The sequence below is a fragment of the Corvus cornix genome, chromosome 5 (assembly GCF_000738735.6).
Source record: "Corvus cornix cornix isolate S_Up_H32 chromosome 5, ASM73873v5, whole genome shotgun sequence".
Lineage (NCBI taxonomy): Eukaryota > Metazoa > Chordata > Aves > Passeriformes > Corvidae > Corvus > Corvus cornix.
The window spans coordinates 2,986,467-3,013,353 of record NC_046335.1 but is presented as its reverse complement, the minus strand read 5'-3'; the positions used below and the strand labels follow the sequence as shown (position 1 = coordinate 3,013,353).

The following is a 26,887-nucleotide window of genomic DNA, read 5'->3' as shown; positions in this document are numbered from 1 at the left end:
AAACCCCTTTGCTCCCAGGTGAGAGAACTCTGTGAAGGAGAAAAGGCACAGCTGCTTCAGCACATCTGGCTCCTCAATGGCATCTCTGTCACTGAGATGGCAAAATCTGTTGCCAAAAGCTCGGGGAAGTAAAAGCTGCTGTGGGAGAAGAATGGTTCTCCAGAAAAGGAGATTTAAAAAAAGGAATAAATATCTCTCCCATGGGAGAGGGTCACCTGTGGGGTCTTTGGCATTCTCTGCTGGTCACTGAGTGTGCTTCACTAGGAAATGGGCAATATTTTATTGGTACTGCCCCATCACAGGCGGTAAAAACAACAGCAGAATAAAGGAAATTGCCAGGACATCCAGGGATATGAAGTGAAGGGCAGCTGCTTCCATTCAGGAAAGGTCATTGGCTTCTAATAGTTATGATGGAAAGGTCAGTTGAGTGGTAATTAAAATCAAAGCAAGAGAGGGAGTAGGAATCAAAATGGGAAACCTCTGCACAGCAGGACAAGCCTGCAGTGTACCTGCAGCCTGAGTATCTCGCAGCTGGTGCTTTCCCTTCCAAGGTGTGTGAAGAGATGGCTTGCACAGGGCTGGGAGTTTGCTAAGGAGATCCCATGGCTTGGCAGGGTGTCTGGGAGTAATACGGAGGAGAGCTGTAGTTTGTTCTGGAGGAGCTGGAAGGGGAATCATAGGGTGGTTTGGGTTGGAAGGGACCTTAAATACTATCCAGTTCCACCCCTGCCATGGGCAGGGACACCTTCCACTATCCCAGGTTTCTCCAAGCCCTGTCCAGCCTGGCTTGGAACACTTCTGGGGATGGAAGCTGGGGCAATCGCTGTCTGTGTGTGACAGTGTGTGAGTATGCCTGTGCCTACTGTTCCATGGCTTACGGGATTGATTGGAATACAAGCTGGCTCCCCCAAGCTCCTCACAGGTGAAGTTCCTGCAACTTCCTTTTGGTGCAGCTTGTTTAGGTGCAGGTGAGGGGGGGAAGCCAAGCACAGGCAGGTGAGATTCTGATATGGTGCCACTGAGAGACAGAATGGATATTAAACAGCCTTGAGAGGGAGGGCTGGTGGGGCTATGGGAAGGACATGAGGTGCTCCTTGGGTGTAAGAGTGGTTGGAATCTGTTCAGCTGCGCTCCTGTATGGCAGGGGTGAGGATTTAAGATGGTCCTCACCCCTTGGAACAAAACTGAAGATGTGGCAGGTGGGTCATCCCCTGCACTTGTTAGTTGGCACAGTTGTGTTGATGCCTTTTCCTGGTCTTAAAATCAAGAGTCAAACACGGATAGAAGGGAAAAAGGGATTTTACCTTGGTATTTATTTTAAGGATCCTTAGGTGCACACATCCAGGTCGAATGCACCTCAGTGCCCACTGCAATGCCCACTCCCAAAAGATCTGGTATAACATTATAGGACTTACTAATTATCACATCTATCAAAAATTCCCCAATGAGAGGCTCGAATGATCCCCCCCTCCCCAAGGAGCCTCCCCCTGGATGGTTCTATCTTAGTTTACAAAATGTGTTCTGGAGAGGACCTTGGGGTCTGGGGCACACTGATCCCTAGCTACGAAGCTTCTAAAATGTTTAGTCTCCTAGCTGAACAAACAAGTCCAAGAATGTAGGCAAAAAGCACTAGGAATACAGAAGTTGTAAAAAGGTATAACAGGGGTTTAAAAGAAAAGGCAAAAATCATCATGGCATCAGTGTCAGCTGCAGTTTTGGTGATGTACTACAAGGTCTAAAAAAATTAAGCTCAGCTTCCTGTGGGAAAGCCTGCACAGAGGGGCTTATAAATGCTGGAGAGCTTGGATTTGGCTTCTACACATGTAACTCCAGTTTGGTTACATTCTCTGCAGGGGCTTCCCTTAGGGCAGGTAACTGCTTCTCTCTGGCAGCAAAGGAAGAGCTGTGGAGATGATGTCATTTGTTTCCACCTCCTCCAGAAGGGAACTGAGCCCAGGGAATTGGTCGTGGGTGCTGAGCTGGCCTTCAGGCTGATCTGAGCACACAGTCTAAATGATAACTACTGGGGAAGAGAGAATTTTTCTGGGATCTGAGAGGCAGCTCTGGTGTTCTTGAAGAGCAGCCTTGAACTGCCAGACATGCAGGTGTATAGGTTCCTACAGCATAGCAGGGAAAAGGAGTTGTAGTTCTAAAAATACATATCTGGGATCAACATCTTGGGGAATTGGCATCCTCTCTCGAGCTGCAGAGTAAGGGAGTGGACTGGCTTGCTTTGTGCTGTGTCCAAGGCATTGGAAATGTCAATTCTAGAATTTTTTAAATAAATGCAGTTCTAAATACAGTTCCTGGCTTTAGCTTTTAGTTTTTCCAATTAATACACATTTGCATCTGGCAGGTTTGGATATTGAAAGGTTGAGCATAAGGCTGAGCAGTTGCATACTTGAAGTTTTTTATTAACACCAAATTTTCATTTTGTGGGAAGCAGCAAAGGGTGAAATACTAAACAGTGAATATTCTCTAGTGGTGGTTTGGACACTGCTGGCATGTCATCAACCTGTAGAAGTGAGTCCACAGGAGGCCACCAAGTTGATCAGAGAGATAGAGCACCTCTGCTCTGACAAAAGACTGACAGAACTGGGATTGTTCAGCCTGGAGAAGAGAAGGCTTCCAGCACCTGAAAGGAGACTACAAGAAAGATGGAGAGAGAATGTCTACAGGGGCCTGGAGTACCAGGACAAGGGGGAATGGCTTCAAACTGAAAGAGTAGGTTTAGATTGAATACCTGAAAGAAATTTTTGACTCTGAGGGTGGTGAGGCCCTGGCACAGATTATCCAGAGAAGCTGTGGCTGCCCCATCCCTGGAAGTGTTTAAGGCCAGCTTAGACAGGGCTTGGAGCAACCTGGGATAGTGGAAGGTGTCTCTGCCTAGGGCAGGGGGATTGGAACCAGATGATATTTAAGGTCCCTTTAAACCCAAACCATTCTGGGATTCCATGATTCCAAGTTCACATCATTGTAAACTTGGGCACTGTTCCCCTCCCAGGTCTTGTAGGCTTTTTTCCGTATCTGCTGTTCCTTTGGGTGCTGTTAAGATGCTGTGATCCTGCATGGATAATGGACTGTCTGATGCTGTGTGTATGGGCAGCATCCTGGGCAGCCTCGCTGTGATCTGTCTACCCTCCCTGTCTTTTCTCTAGCCATGAAGTGAAGGGGATGACTTCAATGCATTTGCACAGATGTGGTTAATCAGAGTGGCCCATTGTGTCCCACCGCAGGGGGATCGTCTCCTCTGGACTGTGCTGTCATGTTTCATTCTTTCAAGGACTGCAGACACACTCTGGGTTAGCCCTGTTCACCTCTGGAGCAGTGTGAGGTGTCTCCTACAGAACGTGATGGAGCTCGGCTGAAACTCCCCTGACAGCTCTCACAGCTCCTCAGCAGGGGACAGAGGGGAGACAGGAGCAATTATCATCCAGAGGGACTCTGAATGCAGAACAGATGTAAACACTGGGAAAACAGCACGTCTGTCTTTCACGGCAAATTTACTCCTGGGACGGGAAGTCCCATACAGGCTGTTTGAAAGGCACACACTGTTACCCCGTTCCTGCTGTTCTGTGCCATGAGCCCCATGAATGGAGCTTCTCTTCCCTTTCCTGCAGCCCTCAGCTCAGCAATTAATATAATGCACCCTTGAAATCCTTGTGCCAAACAGCAGCTGGTGTTGTCACCTCGTTTCTGGGGAAAACTGGAAGACAGCAGAAGAAAATGGGGCAGAAAACATTCAGTTGAAAGGGGCACCAGCCATCTTGTACTTTCAGTGAGCCTTAGAGGATGGAACTGGAGCAAAAATCAGGGGTCATTGTCCCCATGGAGCTGAAGAAGGAACAGGCGGGATCTAGCGTTTCTTCAAAATAATGTCTAATTTTAAATATATACTGTTGGAAAATGCTGCTTGATAATTGGAAGGAGAACGTGCCCGCCTTGCTCACAACTGCAGTCTGCCTGGCCATCTGCTCTGCCAGCAACAAATCCTGGATTGATCTGTGAGTGTGATTAATTCAGCAAGGACGGCGGGATCAAGGGATCAGCCAGAGACAATATTTATACCCTACCTCCAACTGTGAATGTGCAATTGTTTGGTTCAGGAGTACAAAACAAATTGTATAGCTGTATTACTGAGAGAATAGAAAAACAGAAGCGTCCACTCAACAGCCCTTCTTTCCTTGGATGGCCCCATTCCAGGGTCTGTAAGTACAGTTTAATATAAGCCCCCCTTCCCTGTCTGGGAGGTGAACAAAGCCGTTCTCATCTACAGAAAACTTCTGCATCTTTAGTGCTGCTGCCTCATTCCTGTGGTTTAGTCCTAAAATCTTGGAGGTACTGGCTCTGTGCCCTCATCCACATGGCCTGTGGATGTGGAGTGTGAGGCAGCCACTCCACCCAGCTCCCCGTGCCTGAGGTTACTGGTGGGAGAACTGGTGCGGACACAGGGACCGAGCAGAGCTGGGCTTTAAATATCAAGAACAACCAGTGGGGTGGATTTCTAGCACTGGTACAGCTTTGAGCTGATTTGATAATACAGATGTAGCTGGAGAGATCAAAAGCAAAATTTGTGAAGGAATTTAGATGTGGATGGAGGCTTTTGAAATCCAATTTAGTGTGATTCAAGTGTGTAAATACACATTGGGCCTGAAGGTGCCCTACTCAGGGCCACAAGGAATGTCTGTGGGAGAACAGGAAGACCAAGGTCAGAGCCCTCCACAGCTTATTTTTTCTGATACAAAGCTGAAGTTGTGTGTATCTTGCCTCCTTTTGGGCAGAAACAATAAGGATGTTAATCCCTGGAAGTGTTCCAGGCCAGGCTGGACAGAGCAACCTGGTCTAGTGGAAGGTGTCCCTGCCCATGGCAGGGGGTAGAACTGGAGGATTTCAAGGTTCCTTCCAACCCATGCCATTCTGGGATTCTGGGATTCTAAGAGCTAAGGACTAAGGGTGACATTTTTGGAGTCACCAGTACTACAGCTAGGCTAATGCAGAACGTTTTGGAAAATACCCCTCTTTGTTATGAGCAGCCAAATCCTGAAATGAATTATAATTTTTTTTTTTAAAAATACAACCCTTTTTCTGTCCACACACTGTTATCATACTCAGAATTGTGCGGACAGCCATTAACTGGAGCGCTACCCAGCATGAGAAAAACAAACCCTGTTATTATGAGGACAGGGTGAGTATTCAGTATTTAGCCTATTAAATGAAAACTGTTGCCATCTGACCGTGAATGTTGGAGGGATTGAGGCCATGGGGGGATTCTGTAACGAGTCGTGGTGAGATGCCTGGCAGAGACTGTGTTTTGAAATTGGATTTTAAATGTGATTGTTTCTCTTGAGACTGGCTTTCATGTGCAATGGAATTTATAATGTTAATTTGTTTATGTGATCACTACTAAATGGGAGAGCCTAAGCAAGGATTCTGGAGGTGAGTTAATTAGTGCAACAGGAAAGGGTATTTGCTGGTGTGGAAGGGAAGTTGGGGCACTTACAAGTGCAGGGATCTGTTCATGCTGCTGATCAAAGACTGAACCAATGTCTGTTAGTGGATGAAGGAGGTAAGTGGGTGAGTTCTGTGCTCTTGCTGCTCCTGATGTGTATTTACAGGTGTGCAGGAATGTGACCTTGGCTGGACTCTGTTACAGATACTCAGAGAGTCTCTGCTAAATTCACAGAATCACAGGATGGTTTGGTTTGGAAGGGTCCTTAAAGATCATCTCATTCCACCCCTTGCCATGGCAGGGACACCTCCCACTATCCCAGGTTGCTCCAAGCCCCATCCAGCCTGGCCTTGGACACTTCCAGGGATCCAGGAGCAGCCACAGCTTCTCTGTGCCAGGGCTTCACCACCCTCACAGGAAGGATTTCTTCCCAATATCCCATCTAACCCTGCCCTCTATCAATTTGAAGCCATTCCTCCTTGTCCTGTCCCTGCCTGTCTAAAAAGTGCCTCCCCCTCCTTTTTATGAGCCCCTTAAACTGTAGATAAATATTCCGTTTTTCCTTTCCTGAAAACCCAGTAAGCCAAGTCTATTAAAGTCAGCGGGATTTTTATTGCCAAGTTCAACTGTATTAGATTTCTCCTTGATATCTATAACTGAAATGACAGTTTTTAATGTCGAAGGATGTGGTTAACCTGTGCATTTCTACCGTGATAATTCAAAGAAATTGCTCCATAATCTTTCCTCACAGCTCTCTGCCAAAATCTTCCTCATGAACAGCCTGTAACACACTGAATTATGACTGATTATATGGCTGTTTTCCAATAAGGACAAGTACTTGAGAGGGATTTAAGATGAAGTGAACAGACACTGACATTTTCCCTGGGGATTCCAATCAGGATTAAACTCAGTGTGTCCAGACGAAGGGGAAAGTGCATTAAGAGCTCCTCTGTGCCTTCCTGACATTGTTTACAAAGTTTAATCAGAGAAAATACCCAGTCATTGTTTGATTTGAGATCCCAAATGAATGTGAAATAAGAATTAATTAGACCCTTTTCTACAGCATTTGCTTTTCACTTCCTTTTGTGTTATCTTACAAAAACCAATCTATGATACAAGAAATCCTTCAGTGCACAAATCTTTGTTGTGCAAGATTACAGCTGCTTCCGCATTTCCTGACAGGGTAATTGCAGTTGAATGGTATGCCAGCACCCGAGGGAATAAAATGCTGCATTCCTTGAGGCAGAACCAGGATTAATTGCAAATGCAAGTATGTGGCTGACACACCTTTTACTTCTGATACTGCACATCCCTGTTGCACAACATTTTGATGTACAAGAAATCATCAAGTACAGAAGTATCTACCTTGAATGGATCAAACTGCAGTGGAAAACCAGCATTCCCCAGCCCCAAGGTATAAGAGGATCTCTGCACCCATCCTCTGTTTCTCTACCTCCCGCAGCTCTTCTAATGCAAACTGGCCTCCTGGATGGCTTTGGAAAAGCCTGAACCAGAGAGTTTGAATGCTGGATGTCAGGTTTTCTAGCACAGTCAGTCCAATGGCTGTGGGAGTAAGTGTGCCTGTGCAGCTCAAGGGTACTCCAAGTAAGAAATAAACAATTTGCTAACAAATAAGGCTAAAGAAGCACCAAGTTATATGAAGAAAGCTAAGTTATTGCAGAGGAATTGCAGAAATTGTTGTTTCTGGCTCCTCAGGAGCGAGGGATAAGGAGTGGTTGGGAGGTGGCTGTGATGCACTGCCAGGGCCTCTCTTCCTAACCACATCCTGTCAGCCTGAGCTGGAAGGAAACCACAACAGGCTCAGCCTTTACTGATGTTCTCACTGCCCAGTGGTCATCTTGTCTATCCCTCTTGCAAAGCGATGGGAAGGCTCCTGGGACAGAGTTGGGAATGGCTCAGAGCAGCTGCCTGGGCTGCAGTACCCACCCCACACTCTCCTGGCCTTGTGTTGTCTTACCTTCTAATTAATCTCAGAATCAGACACTGGTTTGGGTTGGAAGAGTCTTCAAACCCCATCTTGTTCCAACACCCTGCCATGGGCAGGGACAGCCTCCACTAGAACAGGTTGTGCAGGGGTCATCTTCACTAAAATTTATTTTAAAATCTGTTTTCTGGGTTTCACATCAAAGTTTCATGGGGTATAATGACACCACTGTGGTTTTATTGAGAGTAGTTTGTGGACGAGATGAGTGATTTTACACCGAAACATCAACTTTATCTTTGCAACAGCTGATTTCCTAAAGACTGCTCATTTGCTACAGTTTTTCCTGTATTTTGGTGAAGGAAATAAAGTTTCTGCTCATCTCTCATTGTGACACTCCATTAATTGTGTATAAAGCTTTCCAGCAGATAACACAGGAAAATATTATTTCATTTGGCAGCTGTTGGTTTTATGGAAATCATCCCTCACTCTGCTCCAGAGGAAATGATTGCAGCAATGTCACCCTGGCTTGCCTTTACTGCATGGTGTCACTGCTTAAACTGAAACAACTTTTATGTGACCCTTTGGAAGGAGAGTGGGGTGATCTTCTCCTCAAACTGTTTTCTCATCTTGCTGTTTCCTTTGGGCAGGCTCCAAGTTGTATCGATTTGGGATTGTATGACCAGCCCTCCCTTCCCCCGGGCACACACAGCACAGCCCTCTCCAGCCATTTCTTCCTAAATTTGCTATTTCCCTTTTCTACAGATGTAGCTTGCGCTGACCAGGGAATCTCACATGGTCAGGTAGGGATAGGACATGGGGGAATGGATGTAAACTAAAAGAGGGAAGACTTAGATGAGGTATTAAGAAGAAATTCTTCCTGTTGAGGGTGGTGAGGCCCTGGCATGAGTTGCAGAGAAAAGCTGTGGCTGCCCCATCCCTGGAAGTATTCAAGGCCAGGTTGGACAGGTCTAGTGGAAGGTGTACCTGCCCATGGCACTGGGTTGAAAATTGATAGTTTTTAAGTTCCTTTTCAACACAAACTCCTGGAAAAGCTGGCAGTCCATGACTTGGACAGGTTCACTCTAGGTTGGGTTAAGAACTGGCTGCATGGCTGGGCCCAAACAGTGGCGGGGAATGGTGCTGCACACTGGTGGTGTCCCCCAGGGATCAGTGCTGGGCCCAGTCGTGTTTAATGTCTTTATTGATGATCTGGATGAGGGGATTGAGTCTGCCATTAGCAAATGCGTGGACAACGCCACATTGTGTGGGAGTATGGATCTGCTACAGGGCATGAAGGCCATGTAGAAGGACCTGGACAGGATGGGCTTAGACCAACAGTCTTATTCAAAGTTGAGTAAGAACAAGTGTCAGGTCCTGCACTTGGGTCTCAACAGCCCCATGGGGCACTCCAGGCTGGGGCAGAGGGTCTGGAAAGTGGGAAAGGACCAGGGGGTGCTGGTTGACAGCAGCTGAACATGAGCTGGGGTGTGCCCAGGTGGGCAAGAGGCCACTGGCACTTGGCCTGTGTCAGCAATAGTGTGGCAGCAGGATCAGGGTAGTGCTTGTTCCCCCGAGCTGGGCACTGGTGAGGCCACCAAGTGCTGTGTGCAGTTCTGGGCTCCTCAGTTCAGGAAGGACATTGAGAGGCTGGAGCGTGTCCAGGGAAGGGAATGGAGCTGGGAAGGCTCTGGAGCACCAGGAGCGGCTGAGGGAGCTGTGGGGGGGGGGCTCAGCCTGGAGAAAAGGAGGCTCGGGGGAACCTTCTGGCTCTGCACAACTCCCTGGGGTCAGCCAGGGGGCTCGGGCTCTGCTCCCAGGGAACAAGGGACAGGACAAGGGGAAATGGCCTCAGATTGCATCAGGGGAGGTTTGGATTGGTGTTATGGAAATTTTGTCCATGGAAATGGTGATCAGTCATTGGGAAAAGGTTGCCCAGGGAGGTGGTGGAGTCCCCATCCCCGAGGTGTTCAAGGAACGCCTGGACGTGACACTCAGTGCTCTGGTCTATTGACAGCGTGGTGACAGACCCAGGTTGGAGTCGACGATCTTGGAGGTCTTCTCCAAACTGAATGATCCTGTGATTCTGTGCTTCCACGATTCTATGCCAACCCCTCTCACACCGCGCTCGCATTAGCGCGATCGCGCTTCCTCCTCCCACCCTTCAACGTGAAAAACCCGGGTTTTTGTCCCATCCCCTCACACCCCCGTCAGGAAATGGCGGCGGCGGGCGGGGCCGGCAGGGGGCGCTGCGGGCGCGGCCATGGCGGCTGCGCGGCGGCTGCTGAGGCGTCCGGCAGCCCCCGCGCGGCCCCGCCGCCATGGCCTTCACGTTCGCCGCCTTCTGCTACATGTTGGCGCTGCTGCTCACGGCCGCCCTCATCTTCTTCGCCATCTGGCATGTGAGTACGGGCACCGCGGAGCAGAGGACCGCCCGGGGAAGGGCCCCGGAGAGCCGCCAGGGCGTCCCCGGACAGCCGCCGAGGGAGCGGGGGAACCGCATCCGGAACCGCCCTCGGAGCGGGGATCGGCCTCTCTGCGGATAAAATGGGTTTTTATATACGGGCATGGAGTGGTAGGACAAAGGGCAGTGGCTTCCCGCTGACAGAAGACAGGGTTAGATGGGATATTGGGAAGGAATTCTTCCTTGTGAGGGTGGTGAACCCTGGCACAGATTGCCCAGAGAATCTGTGGCTGCCCCATCCCTGGAAGTGTTCCAGGTCAGATTGGATGGGGCTTGGAGCAACCTGGTCGAGTGGAAGGGATCCCTGCCCGTGGCAGGGAGTTGGAATTGGATGGTCTTTAAGGTCCCTTCCAGCCGAAGCCATTCCATGATTCTGTGATTTGCTCCTCGAGCCTGGCACAGGGAGAGCAGCCAACAGGACCCTGCCTGAGACGAGGTGCTCTTGAGGGAGGATGTGATGCTTGGCAGGACATTTGTTGTGTACAAGTGCCTTTTGTACTTCATGCTGCATCTTTGTCTTTATGTCAAGATAAAGACCGGTGTACATATTTCGGGTTTTTTTAATGGATCTTTTGGAGATATACCCTGCTCTAGGTGATCCTGCTTTGGCAGGGAGGTTGGACTGGAGGGTCTCCAGAGGTCCCTTCCAGTCCTAACAGTTCTGTGGGCTCAGCATTTACTTTGACAATGAGGAAAAGTATCTGTCGGCTTTCAAGCTTGCTATTGCTTTTTCTGGATTAAGGAACCCCATGCCGGGTTCCTGCTGGTCACCAAGAGAGTCCTGAGTGAGGTTTGGGGTCTGCACAGCGAGGGAGGTTGAAAACTGATGAAGGGATGTAGGAAATTCATTGTGGGTGGGGAGATAAAAAATTGGAGAGTAGTCAGAGGTTTTTGAATATCTGAAGAATCTTCTGTTTTGTATATGTAAAACCTGTTTCACATCTGTCTTACCTGTGAGTTTACGAAGGCAGAAGTTAGCTGAAATGTTACTGAGAACAAAGGTAGCAGTTCTGTGCCAAAATGCTACTTTTCATGAATAAAATACACAATTGCTCCTGGGGAATCAAAACTTTCATTTTTTTTCCTCTAGATTATAGCATTTGATGAACTGAAGACTGATTACAAGAACCCCATAGACCAATGTAATACACTCAATCCTGTAAGTAGCACACTGAACATTTTGTTTTGCTAAATAAATATGTGTAAAGTGCTTATTTTTGGTGGTATCTTGATGCAATCAGCCTGGGCAATAGAATTGCATCTGGGTTGAGAAGCCCTTGCTGTTGGTAGAGGTTCTAGGGAAATTCTTTGTCTGATTCTTTACTTTCAAGTTGAATATTCTGACTGTTATTAATCTGATGGTGATCTTGTCAGCTGTCATACTAACATTCTTTCAATCTGCTTTCCACATTTTCGGCACAAAGACAGTTGAAAAGGTCAAAAAGATTAAAAGAGTCAAAATTGCATTAAAGGTGTGTACTGCTTTTCAGTTTCATGTTTTTGAACTTCCCTTTCATTTTGTTAGGAACATTTGTAATACTATTTAGCTGTTTTGTTTAGTCTGCCTGTTCATCTGCTCGTTATTTGTTCGTTGGGGTTTACAACAACCTCATGGATTTCCATATTTTGTGCCAAACCAATTCTGCTTGCTTACCCAGCAACATGGGGAAAACTGTTACATGCCTGTTAGGTGTCAAAAAATAACTTCAGGCAGAAATAAATTGTGTTTTTCAGGACAGATTTACTGAATTCAAATTAGAGGAGAATACCTGTGTTTTTTTAAGCATTGACCAAGTCAATTCTGATTCTTTTTTGAGGATTTAGGTGAGTGGAAGGTGATAGCTGATATCCTCACTTCTCTGTTCTGTGTTCCAGGATCAGGGGTGTGTCCCAGTGTCCTCTCTCAGATGCAACTCGGACACTCCTTGGCTTAGGAAATGAATTTGAGGCAAACTATTTGCCTGCATCTCTTTCAGGCCAGCAGCATCAGGGAGGCTTGTTAAAGAGCACAGAGGTTGATCCTGCAGCATTTTGTGCATTTCTTATGGCTTTTCCTTTGTGTGTGCCCAGGCTGAGGGAGGATGCAGGGGCAGCACAGTGGCGTGGCCTGAACTGTAGCTTTAGCGTGTTTTAAGTAAAATATGTAACAAAAAAAGAATTTACTGTAATTGGCAAGGGGGTGGGGGGGAAGGAGTGTGTAGATATACAGCACACAAATGAAAGTGAGTATTTCAGTGTGAGGAGGGTGGGGAGGAGGAGAGGAGGTTTGCTGCTAGGAGAGCTGTGCATCTAACAGTTTCCCTTGCTTGGTCTGTTCCAGTCATCTCTGCTGCAGTGTGGGAGAGGCCAACTCTCATTACATCGATGCATTATGACCTTACTGCAACCTTTGTAGTGTAAAAATGTGCATGTTTAACCAAACATTAACCTGCTGCCCACGTGCATGGAGTGTCCTTTACATGGCAGCTTTGTGATCTGAAAGTCTGAAATAACTTCATATTTGCTGTTCCTGTGGAAGCAGATTAGTCCCCACAAGTGAAGTTCAGGCTCTTGAGGGGATCTGGTACATGATGCTGGACAAACAGGCAGGTGTGCTGTTTTCCTGTACAAAGAACCAAAGATCCTGGTAGGAATTGAGGCACCTTAGTGGAAAGATTAGCCTAAAATAGTAACTCCTTAGTACACTGCTGATTCCTTCTCTTCTCTGCTCCTGTTATAGTCGTGTCTTTTCTCAGCAACCAGATCCATCCTCCCTCACTTCTGTGATAAATATGGTAGGGTCTGATGTAATTCATTTTTCTTTAGGACAGGCAGGGAGGATCAAGTGGGAGAGATTGGAAAGAGGCAGGTATTCTGGTGTGGGAGTAGGGTATAATAAACAAGAGAAAAGAAAAATGTATTTTGAGATGTGTAGGTAAATAAATACAGATTTTTCAGGCCTGGTGAAACTGTCTGAGCAGGCTGCCAAATGCACTGTATGGTGGACAGGGTGGTTGTTGTTCTGCTATAAATGATTGCCATGTGTAAATGGTAAGTATGCAAAGAAGGATCTGGATGAAAATATTTACTTGAAACATTTTCTGTATAACAGCTGAATTTTGGTGGTGTTGGTGCAAGTTTGCTTTGTTTGATATTCTTCATTTAGAGAATTAGAATATTGTAGCAAAGTAGGTGGTGTGTTTGTTGGTAGCCTTTAGATTTCTAGAAAGATATTTTGGGGTTTTAAGAAGAAAAAAATTAGAAACCACTGAAACTTTGATGTAATGATCCAATGCAATGTTAATCATATTGCACAAAAAAAGAGGGCAGAGTATGTTGTGTGTGTACATGTGCACACACATAGACAATTTAAACCTCTGGGTAAAAATGGGGTGTTTTCCACGAGAAGTTTTACTGGGCCTGAGTTTAGAAGGCAGAACCTTTACAGATCTGCTGCTTCTGCTCTGGAGCCAGGCTGGGAGAGCTGGGCGTGTTCAGCCTGGAGAGGAGAAGGCTCCAGGGAGAGCTCAGAGCCCCTTGCAGGGCCTGAAGGGGCTCCAGGAGAGCTGGAGAGGGACTGGGGACAAGGGATGGAGGGACAGGACACAGGGAATGGCTTCCCACTGCCAGAGGGCAGGGATGGATGGGAGATTGGGAAGGAATTCTTCATAATGAGGGTGGTGAGGCCCTGGCCCAGGGTGCCCAGAGAAGCTGTGGCTGCCCCATCCCTGGAAGTGTTCAGGCCAGGTTGGAGGAGGCTTGGAGCAACCTGGGCTAGTGGAAGGTGTGGAACTGGATGGGCTTTAAGGTCCCTCCCAACTCAAACCAGTCTGATTTGTTTGATGCTTTCTGAACCTGGTGATAAAACAGCAAATAGCAATGCTTTGGGGTGACTTGTAGAAACTGAACTCCTGTGTTGGGTGTGAGATTTTGCAGCTCTTTGCATGTGTTTACTCTCTGTACCTCTCCATGTTGTTCCTATTAACAACACTAATACACGCAGCATTCCATGCTTCCTGTGATCCATAGTACCTTGATACTGAGCTCTGTGGGCTTCTGCTGGAAGCATGATGCTGTAAAGCATGCACAGTGGGAACCTGTGAGGGAAAACTGCCCGATTCCCCCCAAACTGTCCGTGCGGAGCAGCTCCTCTGTGCAGACCTGTGTGTGTGACCACGTCACCGTTGGTTTGGTTGGGTAAAGCTCTGCCTGGGGTGTTACATTTTGGGAATAATTCGACTTTGAAAAGTTCTGGATCTGTGAAGACCAAAACAAAGCTGTAAAACAGGAAAACACAAACATCTTTTTGCCTATAAACTGTTCTGCAGAGCATGTTTTCTACTGATATTTCTCTGTTGCATGAGCAGAAATATCTCAGTGATCTCTTCTGAGTGTCACGCATAAAGCGTGGAATCTGTTAATTTAATAGAAGCAATAAAAAAATACTGATCTGAGCAGTTAATCTTTTAAGTTTTTCTCCTTGGTTCATGAATATCATGTGAAAACAGCAAGGCACATAGTGCTGGCTGCTGCTTTCACATTCCACAGTCTTGTTCTTGTTAGTGTTGGTTTTAAATAATATTTTTAAGCAATCGCTCACCTCCAAAGTAGCTGAAATGCCACGTTTTGCTCTGTGTAATCGAAACTTCTAACTCATCTTTTTCTTTTCCAGCTTGTACTTCCAGAGTACCTCATCCATGCATTCTTCTGTGTCATGTTTCTCTGTGCAGCTGAGTGGCTCACACTGGGTCTCAATATGCCCTTGTTGGCTTATCATATTTGGAGGTAATTTTGGCAAGTCTGTTATGCTCAGTGAATTGTTACTCATTCTCTGTTGCTGTGTTCTATCCAGTGTTCTGTGTCTTGGGAAAACACAGATGCTTTCTGGGAAAGTTTAGGTCATGGCTGTACAATAAGAACCATCACCTGGCTTTCTCGGGTGTTTCTATTTTTTATTCCCTTGTGCTGTGCAAGAATTGAGTTGTGTTGTGTGCGTTAAAGTCGCTGACGTGTCAGAGGTGCACTGAGACAATTCCCAGTGTGGAATGCCAGTGGAAGTGGCGATTCCATTCTCCTGTATAAGACATTACATTTCTCTGTAAAGGGTGTTACTCCTTGTCTCAGTTCTGGTATTCCGTGGTGGGTGGCGGGCAGGACCCACGTTTCCCATGGCTATCACCTCACACCTGCCTGTGCCTTGTTCCAGGTACATGAGCAGACCTGTGATGAGTGGCCCAGGGCTCTACGATCCTACGACCATCATGAATGCAGATATTTTAGCCTATTGCCAGAAAGAAGGATGGTGCAAATTAGCATTCTACCTTCTATCTTTTTTTTACTACTTATATGGGTAAGTTTTCCTCTTCAGTCTGAACTTTTGGCTCAGTGCAGCAGAGAAATACTGTCCGTAGGAATATGTTCCTTCCAGTGCTGGAAGGGAGCCTAGGAGAGCTGGAGAGGGACTTTGGACAAGAATGTATAGTGATAGGACACGTGGGAATGGCTTCCTACTGCCAGAGGGCAGGGTCAGATGGGATATTGGGAAGGAATTCTTCCCTGTGAGAGGGGTAAGGCCCTGGCACAGGAAGCCCAGAGAAGCTGTGGCTGCCCCTGGAAGTGTTCCAGGCTGGGTTGGAGGGGGCTTGGAGCAACCTGGCCTAGGCAAAGGTCTCCCCGCCCACTGCAGGGGTTGGAACGAGATGATCTACAAGGTCCTTCCAACCCAAAACGTGCTGGGAGTCTGTATGATCATCTGCAGTGCCAACTTTCCTGAAAAAGAATCCACATTCGCCACTGATTCTGCTTTAAAACACAAATCCTAATTTGGTCAGAATTACTATTTCGAATCTTTGTTCCATGACTGTAGACAGAAAAACTCCAAGCTTTTCTTCTGTTAAGCATAATAAAATAAAATAAAATAAATTCTTGTTTTTATTAAGAAGCTGAAACATTGTTTTCAGAGAAAAGTATTTGATGTAAATGTGATTTTGTTGAAGTCAAAAGTAGAAGTCATTGTGTCACATCTTCAGTCACAATCCACATATCTCAAATGGACTTGTTCCTTCTAACATACACTGTTAAATATGTAACGCTAATCAAAATGATGCATCTTAATATTTTTATTTTCTTTTGCAGCATGATTTATGTTCTGGTGAGCTCTTAAGAAGACATTCAGCAAGCTTTGTTCCAGTTAAGTGCATGCAAAAGCCACAAAAAACACAGATTCTTTACAGCAAGAACCTCTGACCAAGATTAAATCCGGAACCTGATGTTTGCAATTGAGTTAGAAAACAATGACTCCCCTATTTTTAAAATATTTCCACATTTTATACTTGTGGAAAGACTGTTTTCTTATATTTTACTGGGACGCTGAAATTAATGAATTATGTGTAAATTAATATAAAGATGACTGGGGTTTGAAAAGTTTTGACTTTGCACTCCTTAAGGAACAGCCATAACCTTCGAGTAGGTGTTGGTTACTACTAGCCTTAGTACTCTAGGGATTTGCTGTAGGATGGGCTTTGTAGTGGCTCACTTGGACTTGTGTATCCCACTCTTTACATCAGCCCTAGCTCCAAGAGCTTGGGAAGGACTGGAATGCTCTGTGTTTTGCCCGTAGGTGATGTTGGTCTTAGGACATTAATTCATGGAAACAAATGCAAAAATAGTTCTATTTTGGTTTATTTTTTTTTTTTCTATCTGGTTAATCTTTCCCTGTATGTGCATGGTCCAGAGCCTTCTGTATCTTCTCCAGACATTACCCCTGCTTTAATCTCGAGCCTGTGTCATTGTGGTAGGAGAAGCTGAATTGTCCATGAAGGAATGAATTTAAATGATTTTTTTAAATGTCTGTGCTGTCTGATTAACAAATGCACAAACCTCCAACGTTTATCGAGTCCAATGATGAAAACATTCTTGGGTTTAAGAATAGTAAATACTACAGATTTTTCAAAGCAGAAAGTGAGATTGTGAAACTGCCCCGCTGTTCCTTAGTGCAATAAATGATAATAAAAAACAAATCTCAAATTCAGCAACACTTCTTTTTATCTGGTGCCTTTTGTTTTTTTAAATTCAGTAGATCCTTGCTGTGTTCATCAGTCGTTTTACAGTGGATAATTGCATTCCCTTTAAAAATAGAACATGGAATTGAGTTACCTCTAGAAAAGGGAAGCTCTGATTTCCTGCTTTTTTTCATGAAGTTAAATAGCAGACGGGGCAGGGGAAGGTGTTTCAGATAAATATTGCATTGTAAATTGTGACTGTGAACAGCTGCTTAATTTACGAGTAATAATTAGGAATCTTTTTTATTTACCTGTGCTGGAGAACAATGCAGAGTTTCCCTGTTCTAGTAAAACTTTTTTTTTGCATAAACTGTGTATTTGTTCACTTTGGGTCTCTTGGGTGCTAGAAGCAATAAAAGTTGTGTGAATGGCTGCACTGGGTTCCACCAGAAATTCAGATATTCCAACACTGGCGTGTTGGGAAGTGGCAGTGGCTGAGGAAAGGAATATGAAGCAGGGCAGGTGTTGAGTATCTGCCTGAAGAGTGAGAAATTTGGAAATTCGTGTGTTACAGATGTCCTGAGTGGGCTTTGGCATTTTAAAAAGCTCTGAATGGCTTTTCTGTCATCAATTCAGTTCCTTTTTGAGCACTTTTATAGCCTGGTCGGAAAGATCACAGAATCCCAGAACGGTTTGGGTTGGAAGGGACATTAAAGCCCATCTCTTTCGAACCCCCTGCCATGGCAGGGACACCTTCCACTGTCCCAGGCTGCTCCAAGCCCTGTCCAACCTGGCTTCGGGCACTGCCAGGAATGGGGCAGCCACAGCTGCTCTGGGCAATCCTGAGACAATGAGTTCTGCAATGGAATTGCTGTGTGTAAAAAATAGTTATTTTAACAGTTCTGCCAGACTTCACTTAGTGACCCTCGACTCTTATTTTTTAGGACGTGGTGAAAATGTCCCCCTTTCCACCTTACTTGTGCTGGGTATGAATGAAGAGACTTTACTCATGGCATCTGTCAAAGTGGATGTCTGTTTGATCTGTGGGTGGAAATCCTTCCCTAGCTTTGGGACTGTCCTTTCTCCTCCACAACTTTTCCCTTTTCTAGGCTATTACGACACAAAGTTTGGGTTCCCAGGGGATGTAGAGTGGCAGTTCCTAGTTTTTTTAAATATACTGGGGGTAAGAGAATTCAGACTGTGATAACTTCAAATTCTCTTTCCTAAGTAATAATAGTTCTGACAGCTTATTCTTTTGTACATAAATTTTTTTTCTCATGTTTCCTTGCATTTATTGAGCATTTCCCATGCCCTTACTGCTCAAGCCTTCAGCATTCCATGATGATTTTTTTCCTCATGCAATCATAATTTTTAGCTTTTCACAGAAGAATTTTGAAAAGCTTTTTTGGAAACTCACAAATATTGTTCCTGCTGGATCATTTTTATTTTTCTGCTGCTTGGCTCCTCCAGAGATACAAGAGATGACTTCAGCCTGTGGAAGTAAAACTCATTAAACCTTTCTTATGTTTGTACATTTATTAATCTATTATGGAAACGAGACTGGCTGCTTGTAGCCCTGGCTCTCCTGACTTCTAAAGAAATCTCTCATTCCCTTGGCATTTGGGCTGGTTTGAGCCAAATTTCACACTGGAATAAACAACGCAGGCCTGGCAGCCCAACTGACAGCTGCTCCTGCAGCCCCTCCAGCTTTGCCCAGGAAGATTTACCAAAGTGTTTGCACTGTCCTGCTGATGAGCTTTAGCTGAACGTGGGGTGCAGATGAGTATTCCCAGCTGCCCAGTGGTGTGGATAACACCATCCATGTCCAGCAGAGTCAGCCTCATGGCCCACTGATGTTGGAGTAACCCTTGTGTGATGCCTTGCTGGAGTACCAGGCCTTTGGAATTCAAAGTGTGGAGCATTGTTTTTGGAGTTTCAGGAGGCAAAAAGTTATGGAGAAAATAAAGAACATTTCTCTTGCCCTCAGCAAGCTTCCTGCTGAGTCATGTGATAAATATTTAATATCTGAAAACCATTAGTTGCAAGGATTAAGTACTGAGGCACATTTGAAGCAGGGTAGTTGCTGTAAATGATTCTGTGCTGTGGAAACTGGAAAAGTCCCTGTTGTCTGCCAAAGGGCAGGGAAGGGAACGGCAGTAAGCACTAATTAATCTGCAGAAATCACCTTGTGCTCAAGTGTCTGGGTTCAAGCACGTTAAAAGATAAATTCTGAAGTTCACAAAGCAGGGACTTATTCAACTCCACCCCCCTGGTGCTGTGTGGAGTCTCATGTCCCAGCTTTTGACTTGAGAAGGTCCCAAAATTTATCAAAATCCTGAACTTTATCAAAAAACCAGGAGCTGTTTCATCGTCCTTTTGTGAATGGATACAGTGAAACAGGAGGGCTGGGGACTGTTAGAGGACTGTTCCTGTGAGATCCTCCCAGTGCACAGCTCATTGATTGTTTACTCTCAGTGGTGGCAGCAGGCAGAAGGGCTGTGCCAGCTCACCCACGCAGCTGCAGCAGTGTCTTCCTGCCACAGTCACCTACAACCCCCCTCCTGGCTTTGTCACAGAGTCTTGGTACAACACCTCCTGCTTTTGGAATGAGGAGACTCCTTCCTAAAGATCCCTCAACACATTGAGCAGAACGGTGACATTTTAGAATGAGTTGTTATGAGCTCGTCAGGGGTGAGAGCTCCAGCTCGACTTGACTTTCTGAGGGTGTGAGGGTGTTTTTAAACAGCTCCAGAGATACAAGTTTTATCCAGCTCCGTTATCCCAGCAGGACTCTTCTATGTTATTACACGGAAAACCAGCCCATCAGGTGTGCAGGGCACCAGCAGAACAGCAATGGACACAAACACACTTGTACACATATTTTTCAGGCAGTGATTATTAAAGTCACCAAAGAAGAAGATGCCGCATATCTTCTAGGATTTCCTTCCCCATCCCAATACTTTACACATGGATTTGGAAGGGAGCAGCTGTGTCACGCAGGCAGTAGCACTGAGGAAAGGTTAGGAGAGAGGTGTCTTGTCCAGTTTTCCACAGAGACACAAAGATGCCCGTGGCAGGATCAGCTACCGCGATGCTGATCTCAGCACCGGGTCCTTTGTTGCCAGGTGTGCAGCCAGGTTCTCCCGGAAGTCATGGAGGAAATTGTACTGCTGGAAAAGCACAACCAGGTCTGCAGTGAGTGCTCTGTACTCGCAGAAGAGGCACCACCTGTCTTAAAAAGTCGTTTGACACCCCAGGATGTAAACTGCACCCTCTGGTCCATTTGTTCTTTGTGTGCTAACTGTACATCCTTTGGGATTTTTCACTGTCAGACACAGATTCCATGGATTTTGACTTGGATCCTGTGGTTCCCTGTAACGGCCATGGGTGATGTATTTCCCCAAGGCAATGCAAAACATGGTCCTTAGAGGTGGGAGTTGTCAGAATTCAAAGCTGCTTTATTTTGAATAATGGAATCATTTAGGTTGGAAAATCCTTTTAAGATCTTTGAGTCCAACCATTCCCCCAGCACTCCAAGGCCACCATTACCCCATGTCCCCAAGTGCATCCGTATGGTTTTTAAATCCCTCCAGGGATGGGGACTCCACCACTGCCCTGGACAGCTGTGCCAGGGCTGGACAACACTTTCATTAAAAAAACTTTCCCTATTATCCAACTTAAACCTTTTCTGGTGCAACTTGAGGCCTTTTCCCCTCATTCTGTCACTAGTTCCCTGGGAGGAGTTGTTCCTGAAAGCAGGAAACAGCTCAAACCCGAGAGAGCAGCTGTTGGAAAGACAGAGGGATCTCTCTGGGAAGTGAAGGAGGGGATTGGCCAAGCTCTCGCTGGTGTTTGGACCTGTGTATCACCTGCTGCAGCCCCATTACCTTGATGGTCTGTATGGCCCCTGATCCTCTCAGGTTCCTGAGGCTCTCTATCACCTGCTGAGGTGCCAGGGTGTCCGAAAGCTGGAGCAGGAGACAGGCAGCCACTGTAAGGGAAAGTATTTACACCTGGATGCTGCTGAGCACCTCTGACTGTGCACAGCCCCAGGTTTGTCCCATGAAAACCACCCTGGCAAAACTATCCGGGTCCCAGATCTATTGGATCTCTTGCAGAATCCTATTTCTGGGCACTGGCCCATCTGCCTGCTGCTCCTGCTTAAGCCTATGGGCTTTGGAAATAGGTGAAAACCCTCCCACTGTTTTCCCCCTGCGTTCCCAGCAGCATCTGGGATGCAATTCCTAGGCTTTTCAGGAATGAGTGCCAGTACACCCAGTTAATTCCCCTTTGTGTCTTCTGGCAATATCACCACCCCTTCCTTCTGGGCACACACAGTAACTAATGCTCCTGAAAGCTTTAAGGGGGAACACTGAGATGAAGAGAGATACAGAGGAACTGGTTCATCTCCTTTCTATTAACCAGGCTGCTCTTGGTAGTGGCAGCTTGCATTGCATCCACAGTGAACCTTCCAGCAGAATGTGGCTCCATGGGTTTGTGGGATGGGTTAGTCAGGCAGGGAGACAAGTGCTTACCGACACATGAGCGTCCGAGGCCACCATAACAGCTGGGAGAGAAGAAAACATCTGGTTGTAATGAGCTGTAGCAAACTGCAGCACCCAGGGACTCCCCAGCACATAAATTTATGGACACAGTTCTTGCCTTAATATAATCAAGAGGAGCAGTGGTACAAGAAACTCAGAACAAGAATTTCTCCATATTTTCTATATTCTATTTCGATACCTACAGGCATATCTCCTATTTATTCTTTGGACCTTCTATGTATTTCCACGAAAACTTCAATTTGAAAGTTCCCCTTCATTCCTGGTAATAGTCCCAAAGGCACAGGAGGACAGGAAAGAGCACGAGGATGGACTATCTCAAATTTCTTTACATCCTACTCCAGATTAAGGGTTTGAGGATAGTTGTGAGGAGAGCAGCAGGGTTCTGTGTCAGCAGGAAGACCAAGGACTCAGTAGATGTCTGTATAGGAAGCTGTCAGTGGCATCATTCAGGGAACGTGGAATTTGGAAAGCTCTTCCCCTTTATTCTGAGCTCAGCTAAATAAATTCCTTTAAACCCGTTAATGGAATTTAGGAGAGAATTTTGCACTGCTGGAACCCACTGAGTCCCTGATAAATAGTCCAGGGGCATATTACAGAATCATAGAGTAGTTTGGGTTGGAAGGGACCTTAGAGTCACTTCACTCTGCCCCCTGCCATGGGCAGGGACACCTTCCACTGGATCAGGTTGTTCCAAGCCCCATCCAGCCTGGCCTGGAACACTTCCAGGGATGGGGCAGCCACAGCTTCTGACAACAGGCTCCCAACTCATTCTGTACACCTGATACCCAGGTAGGCTGGGGGCAAGGAGCCCTGTGGTGCCACTCAAAACACACTTTAAAACTCTTGCTGGACAGAGCAAGGGGAAATGGGACATTCTAATCTTGAAACAGGACATTCTGGTATTTCAAAGGAAGAATTCTCTCCAAACAGGTGCAGGAAGAAGAACAAGCAGACTTCACAGCATGAACTAACCCTAAAGAATGCAACTGCCATTTCACACTGTCCTGTTTCCCCTGCTCATAGATCTGGAGAGAAGCTGGCATCCTTTACAGGAATGTGGGGTGATGATGGGGAAGCAGCCAGAACCTACTGTATCATTGTTTTCTGCTTATTTTCCAGGCAGCTTCTGAGCTCTTCCAGGATCTTGCAGCAGGTGGCAATGTCAGGAGCATTCCCATCAGGAATGGGATAGTGGTGCACGCAGATGCCGTGCTGTTGGTAGGTGTCGATCAGGTTTGGTACTCGGTATTTTGAGAGTTCTCCTCTGGTACAAAGCACAAAGATATCCTGGATCCCACAGTTCTTTAGTTCTCCTGCCAATAGATTAAGACACTTGCAAATAAACAAAAGCCTATCAAGCTTAAGGATAAACAGATAAGCACCTTGGTACTGAGTCTCTTGTTTAATCTTTGGGGCTAAGACAACAGGAGTGAGCAATTTTCGTTTGAGCGTCATTTCCTTCCCCTGAGTCTCTCCCACATTTCCATTCAGGTAATCCAGGAGAGGAATTTTCTCAGTCCAGAGAGAATCCTGAGAGAAGTCTCACTGGAGAACATACCAGCAGCCAAGACAGCCTGCTAAGTATGTTTCTGTCTCATCGCCAGTTAAAATCACAGAATCCCAGGATGGTTTGGGTTGGAAGGGTCCTTAAAGGCCATCTTGTTCCACCCCCTGCCATGGGCAGGGACACCTTCCACTAGCCCAGGTTGCTCCAAGCCCCGTCCAGCCTGGCCTTGGACACTTCCAGGGATGGGGCAGCCACAGCTTCTCTGTGCCAGGGACTCCCCACCCTCACAGCCAGGAATTTCTTCCTAAGCTTGACTTATCCAAACACTGTGGGTATTTGCTATTAGTCTCTGCTCTTTAGTGCTTACAGCTGAATACTCAGCACAAATCTTTACGTAATTCCATCTTTTCTATCCCAATTTCACTTTTCTCTGGGAAGAAGGAAGACTATGAGTTTGTAATTCATCTTGATCCCAGCTGCTCTGAAGATGCCTCATGAGTACTGTACAGCTCCAGCCTGGAAGCATCCTGACTATTTATTCCATATTCAGAGAGAAGCTGCAGAGGAAGTGGCACTGCACATTTAAAAGGGATCTCCAGTCATGATGATGACTCTGACAGGATATTTCCTGCAGCTGCATGTTGTTCTTGCCCTTGACACAAAGAAGACTCACCTATATCTTTCTGAAGATTTCTTCTAACATCCTTAAACCTGCAACCTGAAACAAGTTATGAACAACAATTACCACTCCAGGTAAGTGACAATTATGGGATGGCTGCTGCAGCTGAAGAACAGAGTACAGGCAGCCTCCCCCCAAAACCAAAGCAAGCAACAAAGCCACACCCTGAATAAAAGACAGTTCTTGTTTTTTCAAGTAGATCCCTGGTGCAGAAGACAGTTTAGACACCATTATCTGCTTAATACTGTAACGTAATAGGATTAAAGAAAGAAATCTGCCCAAGGTTTTAAGATGCGTTGTGTTTTCCAGATGAAAAGTTTTGGATATTTTAAATCAGGATACAGCATAAACCATCGTCCCACAAAACACAAAAATCATCCTACAAATAAAAGGGTTGGATAAAGATCGTTTAAGAGTTGAGTGGAGAATCTCCATGGCTGCAGTTTTGGTAGTTAAAAATGCAGTCAAAGCTGATATGTTTACTTTTATAACATTAAAAAATGTGATCTTGCATTAAGATATTCTCTAGATTAGCTTTGGTGTTTCCAAAACACATATTTCAGTGGTAGATTACAAAAGAAGTCACCCACAACACAGAATTTTGGGGTACAAGGTATTCCTCCTCTTCAGCTTTCAAATATGCCTGCAAATTTCAGTGAATGCTTCTTACCTGGAAGGGAACATAATCCCAGGAACTCTGAAGAGTAGAAAGGAGACAAAGACAACCTATCAGAAAATAAAAAGTAAAATAAATAAAAATCAGAAGGGAAGATTTTGATTATTTAAATATATAAGTATCTTCAGAGGAGGTGTCAAAAGGATGGGGCCAGACCCTTTCACAAGTGTCTGGTGGGAGGATGAGGAGCAACAAGCACAAACTGAAATATGGGAAGTGAAGATGAGGAAAAATGTTACTTTGAGGGTGACAAAATCACAGAATGGTTTGGGTTGGAGGGGACCTCAAAGATCATCTCATTCCAGTCCCCTACCATGGGCAGGGACACCTTCCACTAGCCCAGGCTGCTCGGAGGCCCATCCAACCTGGCCCTGGACACTTCCAGGGATCCAGGGGCAGCCACAGCTTCTCTGGGCACCCTGTGCCAGGGCCTCCCCACCCTATGAGTACAGAGCCGAGGCCTGGAACCGGCTGCCCAGCGAGCTCGTGGAGTTTCTTTCCCCGGAAACATTCAAAACCCACCTGGATGTGATCCTCGGCATTCTGCTGTGGGTGAGCCTGCTGAGGCAGGGGCGTGGGACCAGCAGGTCTCCAGAGGCCCCTTCCACCCCCAGCCACATCCACTGACGATTCCCCAGCACAACTTTAATCCCTTTTCATGGGCACCACCGGGCCACCCCCACTCTGGAAGGCCACCAGAGCCCGTCTCGGGTTTCTTTCGCGAAGAGAAAACCCTCTTGTTGCTCAGGAGGGAAATTTAATAGTTTCCTGAGGGAAAGGTCCCCGCGAGTGTCGCCTCACCAGGAAATGTGGAGCGGACTCGGTTCCTCCTCGGCGGCCTCATCATCTGAGGAGGCGAAGCCGTCGTCTGGCGCCGCGGCGGGCTGCGGGGAGAGCAGGGGGCTCACCGTGGGGCCGGGAGCCTCGGCAGGACCAGGACCCGGATCCCGACCCCTCAGCGGTTTCACCATGGCGCCGCTCTCCGCCGCCGACCGTTCGAACTAGCCCCGCCCCTCTGCCCGGTGCCCAATGGGAAGCCGCGACTCAGAGGGTGCGCGGAAAGCCAAGCAGGCCTTCCCCACGGCTTCATGAGAGAAGCGCTCTGATTGGTGAACAACGAGGGGGCGGGATTTAAAACGCAAACCGACGCGGCGGCTGCGGCGATCTCTGCGCTGATTGGCTGAGGCGGGGAGGCGGGAGGGGGGGGGGGTCTCGAGCGCCGGGGGCGGGGCTCCGTGAGGGCTCCGGGGAGGGGCGCGGGCGGATCCCCCGCCCCTAATTCCCTTTTAAATCCCTTTGGGGGTGTGTTCATAACTATCCCGTGCCTGATAGTCCCGCTGCGTCTTAAAAGTGACAGGGCAAGGGGGAATGAATTCGCAAAGATAGAAGGCAGGGTTAAATGGGATACTGGCAAGCAAACTCTTCCTTGTGAGGGTGCTGAGGCCCTGGCACAGGTTGCCCAGAGAAGCTGTGGCTGCCCCATCCCTGGCAATGCTCCAAGATCAGCTTGGATGGGGCTTGGAGCAACCTGGTTTAGTGGAAGGTGCCTGCTGATGGCATAGGGTGGAACTAGATGGGCTTTAAATTCCCTTTCAACCCAAACCATTCTGCAATTCCATGATAAAACATGGGAGATGGATGTGAGCCTTCACTCACAGCGCACGCAAGAGCAGGGATGATCTTGAGCGGGTGCCTTGTGGAGGTTTTGGGTGGTCAGTTCTATGTGCAGAGAACATAGGATTTTCTAACAGTAGAAAATGAGCTGTTTCTGCTCTTTTAAACCATGAACTTAATGTCAAATATTCTTGTCATGGTACTGCTTTTAATTGTACTGTAAAAATAGATTTTTAAGGCTCTTGCATGGAGTTTTTATCTGAAGTTAGCTAGCATGAAGGATGGCTCCAGGGAGGAAAAAATATTTTTGGCTCCCTCTTTTTAAGAGCTGAGCTGTTGTCTATGCTTAGGGCATTCCAATAAATCTCTTTTTGCAGAATTTCTGGTCTATTCTGTGAGTAACTCTGGCCGTTAATTAAGAGGAAGAAATAAGTAAATTAACAGTGTGGGATTTTGTTTTCTTAAAGTTATATTAAGGCATTTCTACAGCCCGTGTTTAGACATAGAGCTGTGTTGTGAAGGAGCCAGACACAAACAGTGAGTTTTGGCATCAATCTAGAGGATAATGCCATGGAGACTTCCAAAGATGTTCCAAGTCAAAGGAATGGCTGGGCACGAGTGGTTTGAGTTTGGTGGGAGTCCCAGTAGGACCAGTGCAAGATCTCCAGGTGTGGAGATTTTAAATTTTAGTCCTACATTAGTAACTTTAGTTTTACAGCTGGAAGTTTTATTGAAACCTGCCTGAGAAGGATTGTAGGAGCAAATTGCTTGGAATAGCAGGATTTAGGATGGGTTCAGGGAATGAAGAAACAGATGATGAGAGGATCAAGGAGAAGACGAGTTTATTAAAATGCACAGTATGATAGCGGAGGTACAAAAATTACATTACTGAGCATAATGGGGAATTAAAACAATCCAGATGTTGCAGACTGTGATGAACTATGGGAAGAAATGCATCCAAAGCATTGAGGCAACATGAGGACAGCCAGTCACTGTAGCTGCAAACATGAT

General features: G+C 46.4%; 2 protein-coding genes across 4 annotated transcripts; one reads left to right on the top strand and one right to left on the bottom strand.

Moving 5' to 3' along the window:
- Nucleotides 1-9,645: 9,645 nt before the first annotated feature.
- Nucleotides 9,646-17,205, top strand: CNIH1 (cornichon family AMPA receptor auxiliary protein 1). 2 transcript variants are annotated; one of them, XM_039553005.1, is made up of 6 exons: nucleotides 9,665-9,793; nucleotides 10,946-11,014; nucleotides 11,280-11,327; nucleotides 14,507-14,619; nucleotides 15,041-15,184; nucleotides 15,970-17,205. In XM_039553005.1, exons 1-6 carry the CDS (start codon nucleotides 9,713-9,715, stop codon nucleotides 15,995-15,997), a joined length of 483 nt encoding a protein of 160 aa, XP_039408939.1. In that variant the 5' UTR covers nucleotides 9,665-9,712; the 3' UTR covers nucleotides 15,998-17,205. The 2 variants fall into 2 exon arrangements, with proteins under 2 accessions (XP_039408940.1, XP_039408939.1); XM_039553006.1 differs by lacking the exon at nucleotides 11,280-11,327 and having other exon boundaries at nucleotides 9,646-9,793.
- A 2,502-nt stretch (nucleotides 17,206-19,707) lies between these two features.
- CDKN3 (cyclin dependent kinase inhibitor 3) lies at nucleotides 19,708-25,289 on the bottom strand. 2 transcript variants are annotated; one of them, XM_039553003.1, is made up of 7 exons: nucleotides 25,064-25,289; nucleotides 24,257-24,312; nucleotides 23,581-23,625; nucleotides 22,491-22,713; nucleotides 21,371-21,402; nucleotides 20,723-20,826; nucleotides 19,708-20,002 (listed from the first exon to the last, which is right to left on the bottom strand). In XM_039553003.1, the coding sequence occupies exons 1-7, from the start codon at nucleotides 25,231-25,233 to the stop codon at nucleotides 19,919-19,921; spliced, it is 714 nt and encodes a 237-aa protein (XP_039408937.1). In that variant the 5' UTR covers nucleotides 25,234-25,289; the 3' UTR covers nucleotides 19,708-19,918. The 2 variants fall into 2 exon arrangements, with proteins under 2 accessions (XP_039408937.1, XP_039408936.1); XM_039553002.1 differs by having other exon boundaries at nucleotides 19,708-20,005; nucleotides 25,064-25,286.
- Between the last annotated feature and the right edge of the window lie 1,598 nt (nucleotides 25,290-26,887).

Coding starts and splice junctions, on each gene's coding strand:
- CNIH1 (XM_039553005.1), top strand. CDS start 9,713: ATGGCCTTCACGTTCGCCGCCTTCTGCTACATGTTGGCGCTGCTGCTC. Junction 11,015..11,279: donor AATGTAATACACTCAATCCT/GTAAGTAGCACA, acceptor TTCGGCACAAAG/ACAGTTGAAAAGGTCAAAAA. Junction 15,185..15,969: donor TTTTTTTACTACTTATATGG/GTAAGTTTTCCT, acceptor TTTCTTTTGCAG/CATGATTTATGTTCTGGTGA.
- CDKN3 (XM_039553002.1), bottom strand. CDS start 25,233: ATGGTGAAACCGCTGAGGGGTCGGGATCCGGGTCCTGGTCCTGCCGAG. Junction 23,626..24,256: donor GGGATTATGTTCCCTTCCAG/GTAAGAAGCATT, acceptor AACTTGTTTCAG/GTTGCAGGTTTAAGGATGTT. Junction 22,714..23,580: donor AAATCTTCAGAAAGATATAG/GTGAGTCTTCTT, acceptor ATCTATTGGCAG/GAGAACTAAAGAACTGTGGG.